At 42.7% G+C, this 16757-nt stretch overlaps 1 protein-coding gene across 4 annotated transcripts; it reads left to right on the forward strand.

Moving 5' to 3' along the window:
* Positions 1-4242: 4242 nt before the first annotated feature.
* LOC121569526 (nuclear receptor coactivator 4-like) lies at positions 4243-16083 on the forward strand. Of its 4 annotated transcripts, none has more exons than XM_045221642.1 (10): positions 4243-4265; positions 7387-7513; positions 11189-11329; positions 11509-11597; positions 11846-11954; positions 12325-12426; positions 12557-12679; positions 12924-13997; positions 14147-14239; positions 14528-16083. In XM_045221642.1, exons 2-10 carry the CDS (start codon positions 7388-7390, stop codon positions 14531-14533), a joined length of 1863 nt encoding a protein of 620 aa, XP_045077577.1. In that variant the 5' UTR covers positions 4243-4265; position 7387; the 3' UTR covers positions 14534-16083. The 4 variants fall into 4 exon arrangements, with proteins under 4 accessions (XP_045077577.1, XP_041736492.1, XP_045077575.1 ...); XM_041880558.2 differs by lacking the exon at positions 4243-4265 and adding an exon at positions 4532-4719; XM_045221640.1 differs by lacking the exon at positions 4243-4265 and adding an exon at positions 5623-5887.
* The last annotated feature ends 674 nt before the right edge of the window (positions 16084-16757 follow it).

Consider the following 16757-nt stretch of genomic DNA (forward strand, 5'->3'; position numbering starts at 1 on the left):
TTGGTAGGCGCGATGTGTAGTCGATTGTCACTACACAACGCGCCCCCCAGTCTGCGGTCCGCAGAAAGACTCAGCTAGCCTAGTTATCTGTTTATGTAGCTCTTTGCTCAGCTTGGTGTCATAGACTAGACGTAACATAGTAAATGTAAATCCGGGACACTCAAATTAGAATGATATGTTAAGTTTGGTATGGTTACATAAAATAGATTGTTAATTAAGGCAATAGGGTGGTTGGGTGGGCGCATAACACGAATGTCTAGCAAAGGTTGCAAGTTCGAATCTCATGGACAAGTTTAGCTAATTAGCAACTTTTCAACTACTTACTACGTTTTAGCTACTTTGCAACTACTTAGCACGTTAGCTAATCCTAACACTAACATTAACCCTTTTAGCTAACCCTGCCATGTTAAATGTGTTATTTGTTCTAATGAATGTCTCCAATTCATGAATGTTGAATGTCAAAACTTAATCTGATAAACTACTGACAGTTACACTCTCAATTCTACATGTATTTTTTCCAATATTAGGGTGAGAGATTATGCGTTTGTCTAACTGCTGTTACCAACTTTAAAGTAGACCCACAACTTTTGTTTAGTCTGGACAATATTGCAAAACATGTTGATGCTCTCAGTATCACTGAAGGTCTTACATGTGTTGACGAATGCTGCTTATTTTTATAACTTTGCATGGGTGAGCTGGATGTCCACTAACTCAAGCTGAACTGGAAGAGGTGGCTGCAGCTATGGTCCATTTTGTGTCTACAACAGTCTCCACTCTGACAGGAAAAGACATGCACTGCTGTGAAGGATCCTGCCTGACCCAAATACTTCAAATGGCACAATTACATAAGAGGCTGTCTGTTTGACAGGTGTTTATCAAAAGGAAACCACAAGAACCGTATCCCTCACAAGATAGACTAAAAACAGAGAGTAAAGTGATTGTTTGATTGAAACTGTTTTATCATAAACTAATGATTAATTACATGTTGACTACATACAGTATTTTATGTTACCCTTTCCTGATATGATTTAATAAATCCTGACTGCTGTCTCTAGGTTAGTCTTGTCTGGCACAAACACTTGTTGCTGAATTCATTGCTAATACCGCCCCAAAAACATTGCCATTCCCATGCTGTTTAATTATGTGTATCTCATTAATCATTTACATAAACGTCTGTGTGCTACATTGTGTTATTTTTTCATGTGTTGACAGTTGCAATGGTCAAAATAACAATCATTACAATTGTATTGATATATTTTCTTCTTTGATTTTGGTGTAGGTGCCAGTTCCCACATAGGTTATGTACTCTGCAGGGTTTTCTCTCTATATAATATTACTGAAAAGGAAATCATATGACGTAATGGCTGAGACTGGAATTAACTTTCTGGACTTTATTTCAGACAATGTCACTTTTAAAGGTAGTCAGCAATATGACAGATGCAGACGTAGATGCATCCTTTACTGGTCTGAGGCAACCTAACATGAGTTGGGATAACACTAACAAAGGGGTGGGTTCATAGCATTACATTGTGTTTAATGTATACCTGTGCCTTGACAATTTTATGACATTCCCCCTGGGGTTTTATATTACTATTGAAATTAAATCAAATATACATTTTAAAAAAACATGACAAATCGTGAGACTTATTTAAAAATTGGAAATGCAGGACTTATTTTGGCATGACTAATCAACACTTATTTTGAAATCGGAAAATGACAGAATTCAATTTTGGCATAAAGAAAAGGCGCTATAGAGCCCCACAGTGGAGGTGTCATGATAATACCCATAAAACCTAGCTGTCAAACAGGGAAATGGTTCCAATAGTTTTTCCACCATTCATTTGTCCCACAAAGGATTTTATAAACACTTCAAATGAGGGCTGTGTTTCGTGTAGGCTTAGACTGGCGTAATGTTTTGATAACCATGTAAATCTCTCTCGGACAAGGTGACATCAATATATGTGGCTCTATTTTCTCTCAGATTTGAAAATGCTAATTAGCATCAAAGTAGACATCATGCAAAACTACAAATCCCTGCAAACTCCTGCACGTCATATCTAGCTGACACCTTTGCTAATCGGTATTGTCAATGTAAAATTTGCACAAGACAGTACACCAAATTGTCAATTTAAAGAAATGTAGCCAATTTATTCATTACTACATTTAGTTAACATTTAGATGGTTAATCCAGATTCTTACCTTTGCCTCGATTTGGCAGTCGCGTCCAGATCATCATGGCATTTGTAAGTTCTTTATGATAGCCACATTAGCAGCTAATTAGCATTTCATTTTGGGGGATTAAATACAGGCAAATATATTGATAAAAGTCACCTTGTCCTAGAGAGATTTACATGGTTATCAAAATGTTACGCCAGGCTAAGCCTACACGAAACACAGCCCTTATTTTAAGTGTTTATAAAATCCTCCGTGGGACAAATGAATGGTGGAAAAACGATTGGAACCATTTCCCTGTTTGACAGCTAGGTTTTATGGGTATTATGACTCATACTGTGGTAGTTTATTATTGTGGTCGAATTGCCCCTACCCTGACCAACAGTCCAATCCCCCTCCAACAGAGACAGGACTCCAGCTCCTTCACCACCTTTAAATACCCAGACCTGTCACTAATTGGTGAGGCAGATCTTACCATTTCAGTTTGTAAGTGTTTTGTTACAAGACACCTTTTCGCTTGTAACCCTTTCCTTTGTGTATTTTGAATGTGTTTATGACCAAGTACGTTTGTTCTTATTTCTTAATTTATATTATAATTTGATTTAGAATAGTTACTGTTTATGTTTGCTTTATGCATTTATTTTACTTATGTTTAAACCTATTGCCTAAGTTTCTTCACCTTAAAATTATTTTAATGTTATTGAGATTCATGAGTATATTTGTTTATCTGCATATGGTTTATATGAAATCACTACCATGTATGTTTTTTTGTTTCCTAGTTAATCATTCCATCCTTCAATCTTGTTGTCACCATTATCTTTAATTCAACTGTAAAGTAATAAACCCGGCAACAGCCGTTTAAACTGCAAACCACCATCTGTGTTTTAATGGACACCACCATGATAGCCCTAACTCAAACCAACAGTTACAGCAAGATGCAGTCCTTTTACCACCACAACTCTGATCAGTTTTTAGAATTATTTTGAAAATAGGAAATTGCTGGAGTTTTTATTTTGGCAAGACAAAGCGAGGGACTCTTATTTTGAAATAAGGGCTGAGGACTGCGAACAGTGCGGAGCGCCTTCTGTGGTGGTTGAGGCCCATCTGCTGCCGGCATGGGGTCTCTACTTGAGGATCTTCACAGATGGGTCAAGGGACCCAGCAGAGTTTGGGATGCGGCTGTCTGATGGAGCTTCAGTCTTTGCTGAAATACTAGCACTAGTGTGGGCATTGGGATGGGTGGAAGAAGTGGGGCATAAAAGGGTAATTTTGTGTTCAGACTCTGCCGCTAGCCTGGTTGCGCTGAGAGAAGGGAAGTCAAAGGCATGTCCAAACCTGATAGAGCTGTTGATGGCATTTTAAGTAGGGGGAAATGAGGCACCAGATAAGGCAGCTCTGAAGAGGGAGGTAGATATGGTGGTCCTGTTATGGGGGGTGGAACGTAGGAGCATCATAGCAGAGGGGTTGACCCAGGAGTGGCAACGTGAGTGGAGGAACGGAGAGGGCATGTTTTTTTCCCTCCAGAATTCTGAAGGTATCTGCGGATTGAAAGGAGGGATGGAGTTCTGTTGACAAGGCTGAGGTTTGGTTATTGTTACTGGGGAAACACCCAGAGGGGAAGAGTGAGGAATGTGGGGAGGTAGACTGAAGCATGTCGTCCTATAATGCAGGTGGTATGCTGAGGACAATTCTCTGTGAGCTGGCTGAGTTGGGTGTAACCACATTTTCGCTTGTAACAATGTTGGCCTCAAATGACAGGCAGCGCGAAATAGCAAAGAAGCTGTTGTTGTTTCTCTATTCCACCGGCCTGCACCTACAGGTGTGAGGCTATTAAGATATTTAAATGTCTAATTCGCAATCCGATTTGAGAAAGGAAGCAAAACAGCGTCTAGTCTGTCGGAAACGCACAACTCATAGATCTACATATAAAAATATTGTGGGTGGAGTAAATCCTCTCGCTTCGCCTCTTTCTCTCTGGTTTTACCGATGATATGCATAAACCCTGGATGACTGACGCTGTATTGAAGCAACAGCGCAGCCATCTTGGCACACCTCGATTGTATTTGTATTATTATTTTGGAACCTATAGAAAGGTATTTATTAATGTCTACATTCGTTTTTGACACGTTTTATTCTTATACCACGTAAGGCAAACTTTAACACTATATTGTGAGCTAAACATAAAAATAGAAAACATTTTCCTTCGGTTTATTTATTATTTTTTTTTGGGGGGTGATATTACTGTCCCCACTACAACAAAATACTTAGATTTAATTTATTTAACATCCTTAACATTTATTTGAAAAACTGTAGAATTCGATTCATTCCTATGGAGGATGCTTCTACTAGAAAGTGTCAATATGGCCGACCGGTGGCTTCAAAGCATCTCAATGGCCAAAACATTTGCAATCCAGGGTTTATATACTTCATTGGGTTTTTCCTGAAGAAAAGAGGAGCAGTTGACTTTTGCCGGGGTTAATTATATTCTAAAACCAATTAGTTAGCTACGTCGATGTCTAAGTCAAGAGTGCAATACAAGGAGAAAGGGTAGGTGCGGCCGGTGGCATGTGAACATTTAGCTACTAAGTTCTGAAACAACGGCAGCTTTCTAGCTCTGTTAGCTGTTCTAGCTAACGACGTTAGCGCACGAAAATTAGCTAAGGTAGCTATTACGCTAATGCTAGCGAGTAGCTAAACATCTTCCGACTTCATTGAGCAGGCAAGCGGTATGAAACAGCCAAGAAACTGCATTTGTTTAATTATACTAGCTAGCTATAGATAACATGCTGGTAATAATCGATAGTGGTCGGTGTTAACCGAAACACTATCGGATGGTCCTTGCTATCTGGGATCCCCACCCAGTGTTTCTTAAGCCTAGTCCCTGGGGGTGCATATTTTTTATTTTTGCCCTAACACCAGACACCTGATTCCACCAATCAAATGATTAATGAGTTGATTAGTGGAATTGGATGTGTAGTGCTAACGCAAAAATTAAAATGTGCACCCCTTCGAGTCCCCAGGATCAGGATTAAGAAACAGTTACCCGTTGAAATGTAAAATGGGTTAGGGTAGGGATTGTCAACACATGATTGTGTAAGTTAGCTTTCAACACACACACAATTTACTGATTGCCCAAAACATTTGCAACGTGATACATTAACACAAGTACTCATTTTGGAGCAGCCAACGTATCACTATAAAATACTGAATAATGGTTCACAATGGGGAAAGAAGCAGCTACTGTTATATTTGTGCAATTTTCCAATCATATGACATGGTGAGTGTGGAACTCTTCACCTTTCTAGTGGTGGCTAGTACTGGCATTGTTAACTTGAAGTCTATTGCCCACATGGAAAATCATTAGTGTGTTCATCGCGCCTTGAGCCTGTGCATTTCTTTGGTTGTGTGTGACAAAAGCTGAAAAGGATTCGATTGTCTGTCTTGAACCCCCTTTGAAGGGCCCTTCTCTTCCTACTAGTGGTGGTGTACGTGCGGAATGCGAAACTGATGGTGGTTGCTTCATAGAAATAGAATAAAGGGTTGCTCTGCACACATCTGACAGAAACAGCCTATGACGTAGCAATCAGCCTTGGTTCGTGGCTTGATAAATGGCTCATGAAAGCAAACAATTAAACTGGTCTATTTAGTTTGAAACAAGGGAGCTACATCAGAGGATTTAAACGGAGAGATATCACCAGACATACAGCAACATAAGGTAGCTATAACCTTGGAGTTTGTGGGTGGCTTTGTACGGCTGATTTTCAAGAATACGCCATGTTTGCTGCCATCTTACATAGCCAGCATCGACGATTCGAGCCTCGTAGAGACAAGCTCCTTCATTTTTTCACGAGTTAACGTTGCATTACATTTAAACCGGAATAAATGTATTGACCAACCGGTTAATTGTGGAAGACGGTGCTGTTTTAAGATGAGAAACACCTTGACATTTGTCGTCCTATAATGATCAAAGAAAGAGTAAAAACCAGCTGCCTGGAGAGGACATACTTTTACTCTAACAAAATACATCTTTAAAGCGTCCATTTGTATCAGTTACTTTGTTGCAAGGGACTGGTTACATGCTATATATTAGCCGATTAAAGTCAAGGCCAGAGGTAGGCATCTCGATTCACTCGCGGGCCGATTTTTGTTCCGAGCGAATGCATGGTTCAGGGGGGGGGATAACATAATTATAATAATTAGTACACTAACTACAAATGGACAACTATGCCCAAAAAGACAGGTAGTGATTGAGTAAAAGTTTTAGGATGCGGTATTGTTGTGGGCTCAATAATGACAGTGAGTGAGGGATATTATGTGAGATACCTCAAAGCTAGTGTTGGGCCGAGTCAACAAGAAGCCATGAGACCAATTCAGAACTAATAGCCTAGCCTAAACATTCCTTCCAACTTAATTCCCTTGCTAAAATGAACAATTTTTGTTAATGCTTAGTGGTTAAGAGCGTTGTGCCAGTAACCGAAAGGTCGCTGGTTCTAATCCCCGAGCTGACTAGGTGAAAAATCTGTCGATGTGTCCTTGAGCAAGGTACTTAACCCTAATTGCTCCAGTAAGTCGCTCTGGATAAGAGCGTCTGCTAAATGACAATTAAAAAAAATATATATGTCTCCACACATGCTACTGATTAACGGTATACAGCACTCAGTAGATTTTGAAGTACAGTAGGCTCTCCCTGTGGAGCCTGGACCCTGATCTTGAACCTGTTGGTGGTCACAATGACAATTAGTCTACTGTAATGGTAGTCTGATACTTAATTTTCCCCAAATGCTCTATGTTCCTGTTAAGAGATGTAAAGCAGAAGTGAAAAAGTAGAGAAAGCAGGAAAAAAAAATAATATATGTATTCACTAACTGTAAGTCGCTCTGGATAAGAGTGTCTGCTAAATGACTAAAATGTAAATGTAAAATGTATGTGGTGGTTTCACAGCAAAAGGGAACAGAAATGTAACCTCTCAGTGCTGACAGTAAAATATTTACATACTCACGCAATATTTAGACTAGGGGAAGCACTTGCTTTATTAGTGCATAGCCAATAAACTTTGTTGATTGTTCGAGAGCACCCCCTATTCGGCAGACAGTGGTTCACTAAACCAAGGGAGGATTTAAGTCTTTGGAAAGAAAACACAAATAAATGCTGTTCTGTCAAAAAGTAACATACTATATATCAAAGTCCAACCCTATAACAACTGTGCCTCTGCAGAATGTTTACCATGGAGGAGCACGAGAAGGCCACCCTCAGGCAGTGTGTGCAGGCTCGCTGTCAGCTGGAGGAGGCCATCAGTGGGGTGACGAGGGCTGAGGCCCAGCTCAAGGATAACTCCAGAGAGGTGAGTCAGCCATCAGAAGACCCTCTTACAGCCCTTGGCCCCACCCAGGGATGACACAGTTCTAGTGGCTCAGTAGGAACTCCCACGGGGTCAGTCTTCATGCCCCGGTTATGTCAGGACATACAATGGGCACTATGCTGTAAACACAGTGCTTTTCATGGATTTAGGACAAGCACCATGGTTAGTCACCCCAGGCCTCAGGAAGGCAGATGGCTTTGGGTGTGTATGTTTTGATGTGCTGGGAAGCCTAGCACACCTGGCAGGGTAATCATTAGTTTTCCACAAACTGATCCATGGCATTATTGTATGTCATAACTGTGGCAGACACGCTAAGCCCTGACATGTTAGAGATGTGTTGTTAAAATGGGTCTTTGTCCTCCTGTCGTGACCACAGTTAATGATTAGTATGTGGCTCTTGTTATGAGGGTGAGAAGGGGAACCGGAGAGACCAATAATTGAAACATGACTACGGGATAGAGTTCCCCAGACCTGCCTTTATAAGGCAGCAGCAGGGGGAGAGGCTGGTCATTGCAGTCTGCGAGGACTCCGACAGCAGAGTATCCACTACTGCAGCAGCTCACTTCTCATTGCGTCTTAGAGAATCATCCAGCCTTTTTCTGACTAACCAGCAGAGGAATAGGTAAAACCTTATGTTATTGCCCTTCTTCTTTGCCCTTATGCTAGGAGCAGATTGCAGATGGGTGTGTAGGTCATTGCGCTGTCTTGTCTGTGTGTCTGACCTTGCTTAGCGTCAGCAGCAGGAGATTAAAGAACCTGCTCAGCCCCTGAGTGCTCCGTATCAGAGAGACATCTCAGGGCCGTGACTTGACAGCAGTGTTTGTATTTGTGTGTGTACGTATTCTCGTATCTATCTATCTAATACATACACTACCGTTCAAAAGTTTGGGGTCACTTAGAAATGTCCTTGTTTTCGAAAGAAAAGCATTTTTTAAAAATAACATCAAATTGATCAGAAATACAGTGTAGACATTGTTAATGTTGTAAATGGCTATTGTAGCTGGAAATGGCTGATTTGTAATGGAATATCTACATAGGCGTACAGAGGCCCATTATCAGCAACCATCAGTCCTGTGTTCCAATGGCACGTTGTTAGCTAATCCAAGTTTATCATTTTAAAAGGCTAATTGATCATTAGAAAACCCTTTTGCAATTATGTTAGCGCAGCTGAAAACTGTTGTGCTGATTTAAAGAAGCAATAAAACTCCCTTCACAGAACAGCGCAAACTGTCTCTAACCAGAATAGAAAGAGGAGTGGGATGCCCCGGTGCACAACTGAGCAAGAGGACAAATACATTAGTGTCTAGTTTGAGAAACAGATGCCTCACAGGTCCTCAACTGGCAGCTTCATTAAATAGTACCCGCAAAACACCAGTCTCAACGTCAACAGTGAAGAGGCGACTCCGGGTTGCTGACCTTCTAGGTAGAGTTGCAAAGAAAAAGCCATATCTCAGACTGGCCAATAAAAATAAAAGATTAAGATGAGCAAAATAACACACACTGGACAGAGGAAGATTGGAAAAAAGTGTTATGGACAGACAAATCGAAGTTTGAGGTGTTCGGATCACAAAGAAGAACATTTGTGAGACGCAGACCAAATGAAAAGATGCTGGAGGTGTGCTTGATGCCATCTGTCAAGCATGGTGGAGGCAATGTTGAGGTCTGGGGGTGCTTTGGAGGTGGTAAAGTAGGAGATTTGTACAGGGTAAAAGGGATCTTGAAGAAGGAAGGCTATCACTCCATTTTGCCATGCCATACCCTGTGGACGGCGCTTGATTGGCGCCAATTTCCTCCTACAACAGGACAATGACCCAAAGCACAGCTCCAAACTATGCAATAACTATTTAGGGAAGAAGCAGTCAGCTGGTATTCTGTCTATAATGGAGTGGCCAGCACAGTCACCGGATCTCAACCCTATTGAGCTGTTGTGGGAGCAGCTTGACCGTATGGTACGTAAGAAGTGCCCATCAAGCCAATCCAACTTGTGGGAGGTGCTTCAGGAAGCATGGGGTGAAATCTCTTCAGATTACCTCAACAAATTAGAATGCCAAAGGTCTGCAAGGCTGTAATTGCTGCAAATGGAGGATTCTTTGACGAAAGCAAAGTTTGAAGTACACAATTATTATTTCTATTAAAAATCATTGTTTCTAACCTTGTCAATGACTACATTTCCTATGCATTTTGCTATATTTCCTATTCAAACTCATTTCATGTATGTTTTCATGGAAAACAAGGACATTTCTAAGTGACCCCAAACTTTTGAACGGTGTTGTGTGTGTGTGTGTGTATATGTGTATATATATATTACTGCTCAAAAAAATAAAGGGAACACTTAAACAACACAATGTAACTCCAAATCAATCACACTTCTGTGAAATCAAACTGTCCACTTAGGAAGCAACACTGATTGACAATAAATGTCACATGCTGTTGTGCAAATGGAATAGACAACAGGTGGAAATTATAGGCAATTAGCAAGACACCCCCAATAAAGGACTGGTTTTGCAGGTGGTGACCACAGACCACTTCTCAGTTCCTATGCTTCCTGGCTGATGTTTTGGTCACTTTTGAATGCTGGCGGTGCTTTCACTCTAGTGGTAGCATGAGATGGCGTCTACAACCCACACAAGTGGCTCAGGTAGTGCAGCTCATCCAGGATTGCACATCAATGCGAGCTGTGGCAAGAAGGTTTGCTCTGTCTGTCAGCGTAGTGTCCAGAGCATAGAGGCGCTACCAGGAGACAGGCCAGTACATCAGGAGACGTGGCGCCCTGTGCTCTTCACAGATGAAAGCAGGTTCACACTGAGCATGTGACAGAGTCTGGAGACGCCGTGGAGAACGTTCTGCTGCCTGCAACATCCTCCATCATGACCGGTTTGGCGGTGGGTCAGTCATGGTGTGGGGTGGCATTTCTTTGGGGGGCCGCACAGCCCTCCATGTGCTCGCCAGAGGTAGCCTGACTGCCATTAGGTGATGAGATCCTCAGACCCCTTGTGAGACCATATGCTGGTGTGGTTGGCCCTGGGTTCCTCCTAATGCAAGACAATGCTAGACCTCATGTGGCTGGAGTGTGTCAGCAGTTCCTGCAAGAGGAAGGCATTGATGCTATGGACTGGCCCGCCCGTTCCCCAGACCTGAATCCAATTGAGCACATCTGGGACATCATGTCTCGCTCCATCCACCAACGCCACATGCACCACAGACTGTCCAGGAGTTGGCGGATGCTTTAGTCCAGGTCTGGGAGGAGATCCCTCAGGAGACCATCCGCCACCTCATCAGGAGCATGCCCAGGCGTTGTAGGGAGGTCATACAGGCACGTGGAGGCCACACACACTACTGAGCCTCATTTTGACTTGTTTTAAGGACATTACATCAGTTGGATCAGCCTGTAGTGTGGTTTTCCACTTTAATTTTGAGGGTGACTCCAAATCCAGACCTCCATGGGTTGATACATTTGATTTCCATTGATAATTTTTGTGTGATTTTGTTGTCAGCACATTCACCAGTATTTAATAAGATTATTTCGTTCATTCAGATCTAGGATGTGTTATTTTAGTGTTCCCTTAATTTTTTTGAGCAGTGTGTATAGTGTGTGTGTGTGTGTGTGTGTATATTTTTATTTTTTTAAACTGTTTTGCTAATTTCTCTTGTTTACAGGTGAAGTCCCAGCTTCACACCTGTATCAGCAGACACCTGGAGTCTATGCGTTCCCGTGAGGTGTGGCTGCTGGAGCAGATTGACCTTGTGGAGCAGCTAAAGGGAGAGGCTCTGCAGGCACAGCTATATCAGCTTCACTGGGTGAGTATTACCCCAGTGTCTGCACACTCACTGCAAGATTCTCTGTACTGCACAGTGTCTGCTCAGAAACCTCTGAAGATCAAGTTCTATTTTGTCTCTTACTTCAGTGACCACCTCTTCGTGTTAATGGTGCCCAGTCTGACCTTCTCCTTTTCTCTCCCTCTCTCTTTTGCCCACAGCTCCGAGGCCAGTTTGACATTCTCATTCATCAGCTGGAAAACTCCAACAGCAACGATCTGGCCAACCAGCTCACCAGCTGCATGGAAAAGTAAGAGCCGGCACAGTGGCCTCTGTCTTCGATTGAATGTAGTTTGGGAGTCGGCATTCGCAATTAAGACATGGCGCTTGAGCAATCATTTCAGCCTTTCTGTATTTGCTTCCATAATACCGCTATAATTTTCAGTTAGACTTAGTCACAGGTTAGAACCTGAAGCTTGGAATGCGTTAGTAGAGGATGACGATGTGTTGGGTGAATTTTGGGCGGAGTACTAAAATGTCTCCTCTCTGTGTGTTCAGGTTATCTTCTCTGAACCTGACTCCTGAGGAAACCCCTGAGATGAGCTTCCAGGCTGACACTCGTTCCCTGCGTCAGGCCATCACCTCCTTTGGCACCATTGCCACCCAGGTACGTGACCCACTGGGAGCTACAAGCAGAAATGCACACATAGCTTATGTTTACTAAAGGTATATTTAATACGGTTTTGACATGTGCATTTATATTTAATATATCAGTAGTAGTCAAGGAAAGAGTGTTAGAAAATAATTCTGATGTTCTTTGGAGGTATACAAATTGCATGTTATCAATATGCTGGGGATTGGAGTTTGAGATAACATAGTGATTGTATTGGTTATGCTGTCCTAGATGACTGACTGCCTTGTGGCCTAGTTCCTCGATCCATGTTATGTGTTACTGCTTCTTACATAATACCCTGACATCTCCCACATGTTCTTTCACTATTGATATAATGTTCATAACTTCCCTTTCCCCTCCCCAGCACATGGAAGGAGGCCCCGGGCTGAATATCGCCTCTCAAAGCTCAAATACCAGTGAGCGACAATGGCTTCAGCAGGGTTGTCCAATCGCAGCTAAGAAACAGGTTTGTACCTTGATAATGTCACAGATAACACTTTTCCATGTAAAGCGGTGACTCCTCTGGTATGCATGCATGGAGTCCCCACACACACAGAAGGACACTACTGACATGACCACTCATTTTTTTTTTGTAGAGGGTGGAGTCTGCACCTCTTGCCGACTGGCTCCTTGGAAACCGTCCAGAGACTACAGCCCCAGTTGGATACCAGTCAAGCAAGAACCCACAGGATTGGTTGATCACTCGCAGGGATGTTCAGGTGAGACCAGATGGTGGGAAATTAACTTCTTTAGTTTATCTCAAATCTGCTCAGAGAAGCAGGATGAACTTTTAATTAACATTTACCATATCTAATTTCACATGAAAACCACTTGGATTCCATTGGAAGTTAATAAGTCAAAATAGTGTTGAAATTTAGAGTTGCAGGGCTGATTACACCCAGACTATCACATGGTGTGTTTTTAGCATCTGGACTAAAGTTGTATTTTTCCTCTGTCCTCCAGTCATCTTGCCCCATGGCCCCCTTTTACTTCCACAAGCCCTGGGGCCAGCTGAAGGATCTGGAGATGTGGCTGCAAAAGGAGAAGACTCCCATCAGAGAGAGAACCAGCTGTAGTACCAGCAGCAGCTCAACCTTCTCCATCGAGAAAATCGATGAGTTTGAGATAGACATGGCTCTGGAGGTAGAGGTGGGCCGAGAGGAGGAGGAAGAGAGGGCCAATACAGATGACCTGAGCGACTGGCTCCTCACCCCGGCAACCGTTGCCAAGGAAACCACCAGCAAGAGCTGCCAGGCATCTGACCCTGACAGGTGGAAGCAGGTCTTCAAGCCTTTCCAGGAGGGCTTCTCCTCCAGCGAGTGGCTGCCCAAATCCGACTGCGGCTCGTGCTGTGCCACCCGCACCAAGTCCGTGGAGATTGAGAATCTGGGCAAACTCTTGTGCCTGAAGACCCTCCCAGCCTCAGCAGCCATCACCCCTGCTGCTACCCCCGCCTCCACCACACCCCAAACCCCCAACACACCCAGCCCTGTGGAGATCTGGCTGCAGCAGGCCATTCCAGTACAGCAGTCGTGCAAAGCCAACGAGTCCTGCTCCAGCTACTCTCAATGTGTGTGTGACGAGAACTGCGGCAAAGAAGCCCTCTGCGCCTGGCTCCTCAAGAAGGAGGGTCGGGACAAGAACGGGGTCTCTGTGGACAAGAACAACCCCAGCAAGCAGTCCACCCTCTACAACCAAGAACAGAAGGTTCAGGCCATCCTGGAGGCCTGGCTCTACCCTAGCAAGCCTCGCAAGACCATGGGCTCCACATCCCCAGTCCTGTCATCCCTCTCAGCCTGGGTGTCTCCACCAGCCTCCCAGGGTGAGAAGGCCAGCATGGAGGAACACTGCTCCCAGTTCAATGGCCCCAAGTCAGAAAGCCCCTTAAGCAAACCACTGCAGCCAGAGTGCTGGGTTTTACCTGAGAAGACACACATTAGCACTGCTGCCACACCGAGTCAGGAGAGTACAAAGGAGCAACCCAGCACAGAACCAGAGGAGGACAAGTGGCTTCTACGCAAGAGGGCCAATGCTCAGGTAAGGTTATGGATCATGAACTGATTGGACAAACTCGCGTATAGTAGTCTTTGCATTCTTAGTTTTGTAATCTGTCAACCATTGAATCTATTTAAGCCTCAAGCAAAAGCTGGGTCACTGACATACTGTGTTCCTTGGTCTGATTTCAGGAGCGACATGCCCTTCCCACAGTATGTGATCTATTTTCCTGTATGAAAATTGGTGGAGACAAAGAGAAGTGGCTACACAGGGTCCCTATACAGGTAAGAATCTTAATAGTCCCCAAGGGGTGCACCTTTTGGTTTTTGCCCTAGCGCTACAAAGCTGACTCAAATAATCAATGCTTGATGATGAGTTGATTATTTGAATCAGCTTTGTAGTGCTATGGCAAAAACCAAAAGGTGCACCCCTTGGGGTCACCAGGACCAAGTTTGGGAAATGCTGAAATAGTCATTCATATTTCTCTGAACACCAACATGGGATTATTTTGGTCCATTTTGTTAATTATTTTTTCCTGAATTAATTAGACTTCCTTTCCCTGTCTTTTCCAGATGTGACAAGTATATCCAGTAGTTTTTTAAAATATTTTCTTTGAGGATTCTATTGTGGAGCCACTTAAAAGCTGATCATCGCACACACTGTCTTGATTCGCCTTTCCCTACAATTCTCTTCTGGGACTGGGCTTTTTTCTTTTCCTTTCTTTCTTGTCATGGAGATGTGCCTCCCACCCCCAGTCTGAAGTAGACTGGGGTTTGTGGAGCTACTGCCAGTTGACCATTATCTGATTGTTCTGAGCATTTAGGTCTGATGGAATTCTGTGAATTTGCCTTCTATAATCACAGTAGAGTTCTCAATGCCATGTCAAGCTAGCAAGATTAGCCTTGGATCTAAAGCTAATCCTCAATGTGATTGAAAATCACTAGTCTCGAGAAAGGACCAGCTGACATGAATATGTCAAATTATTTTCCTTTGGTTTGGGGTGATGGGAGTGAGGTAGGAGGTTTGGGTGCGACAGAAAGAAGATATTTTAATCAACCATATTTTAGGAAATACTTGTTTTTATGGAATGTGGTAAAGGGTTCTCAAATGTACATCACTAATATGAGTGGCAGGTCATTGTAGTGGTCTTCACAGGATTCCATCAGTCTGTGACTATGGCTTGTGGGTATTTAGTTAACCCCTCATACTCAAATAAGAGTATCAAGTAATGTAAGCAAAGCTATTATTTTCATTGATTTCTATTTAATTGTATATGTATTCTTCTGATCTTACACGCTAAACCTAAAGTTATTCACAATTACCAATAAATCGACCCTTATCGCACTACCATAACTCTATAGAGCTCTGGTTTATGTGCCTAAAGTTCGCTTCATTGTATTTAGCGGATACATTGTGAAAACAGGGTTGGCTTGCCTCCTATATATCACCTGTGTGTTGAGATCTTCACTGCTGTGCAAGAGTTGATTGTTTACATGTTACAAAATATGCAAGCTGAAAACGTTGTGCCCAATATAGAGATTCCATTGATATGACTTTCGATTGGCTGAATCCATTGAAGCAAACATCTACTGCGTAATCATTTGAGTACCTATCAAAATAACATGTATTGATAACCAATGGTGTGTATGTCTTTCTGCATAATACCTCTTTAGATGTCTCTCCATAGTGGTTAGAACAAAGATGCTTCAAAATGTTTACATGGCTCTCGGCGTTGGAGAGGAGAAACCCAATAGACGGGTTGGTTGTTTAGCATCAAAACCAACTGGTGCGCAACTATGGGGCAAACGGGGTTGGTTTAGATTGTTGACAACATGTAAACTATATTTAGTCTCAATGTTTGTTGCTAGCTATCTGACCGTTCAGTCATAACGTGAGGCTTCAAGACACATCGATGCGCGCATCAGTTTCATGACGTCAGCCAACCCGTCTATGGTGCTCGATGAATGGGTCTAGTGTTTGATACTAGGACTTGGTTTTTCAGTTCATCTGGGGGGGGCTGTGCAAATGCTTTTTACCATAAAGTATAACTATCCATATGATCACTTGTTACGCTCTCTGCTGTGATACCTGTACCATATAACTCTTAATAAAAACAAGTAAACCTTGAGTGCTGTGGTTGGACTTCCTCATTTCGGAAACCTAGTATTGAGTTTGAACTTTTATTGCCCAAACCAAGTTGCAAGCATATGCAGTTGGTCTTGAGAAATGCACAGTGCAGTATTATCCAATGTTGTGCTGTTGCAACTGAGTTGTGGATTAGATAAACCAGTTGCAGCAGTCTTCCCATGATTACCGATGACTGACATTGGCCAAAGATCAACCCAAATATAGACTTGGCTTGATTACTTGTTACCTAACAATTAAACGTTGCCTTTTGGAGCTAGAAATGTGAAGACATTTGTTCTCAAACAGCAAAAGCAATAAATCACATTACTTCCGAGATATGATAAGCAGAACAGACTTAATAGCCTCCTTTTCCTCTCGTGTGTTTACTTATCTTTGGGCATGTCAGGTGAAGTCACAAGATGGCTTGGTAAGACATTACAGGGCAGGTAGCCTAGCAGTTAAGAGCGTTGGGCGAGTAACAGATTAAAATCTGATGTGCTCTTGAGCAAGGCACTTAACCCTAATTGCTCCTGTAAGTCTCTGGATAAGTGTCTGCTAAATGACTAAAAGCAAACATTTGAGAAAACTACCACATGCAAAGTTGTGGAATGAGATACTTGTAATGTAGACATTCATAGGAAGCAACAACCCCACCTCTCACTTCAGTAAAACAGC

This window comes from Coregonus clupeaformis, chromosome 1, assembly GCF_020615455.1.
Source record: "Coregonus clupeaformis isolate EN_2021a chromosome 1, ASM2061545v1, whole genome shotgun sequence".
Classification (NCBI taxonomy): domain Eukaryota; kingdom Metazoa; phylum Chordata; class Actinopteri; order Salmoniformes; family Salmonidae; genus Coregonus; species Coregonus clupeaformis.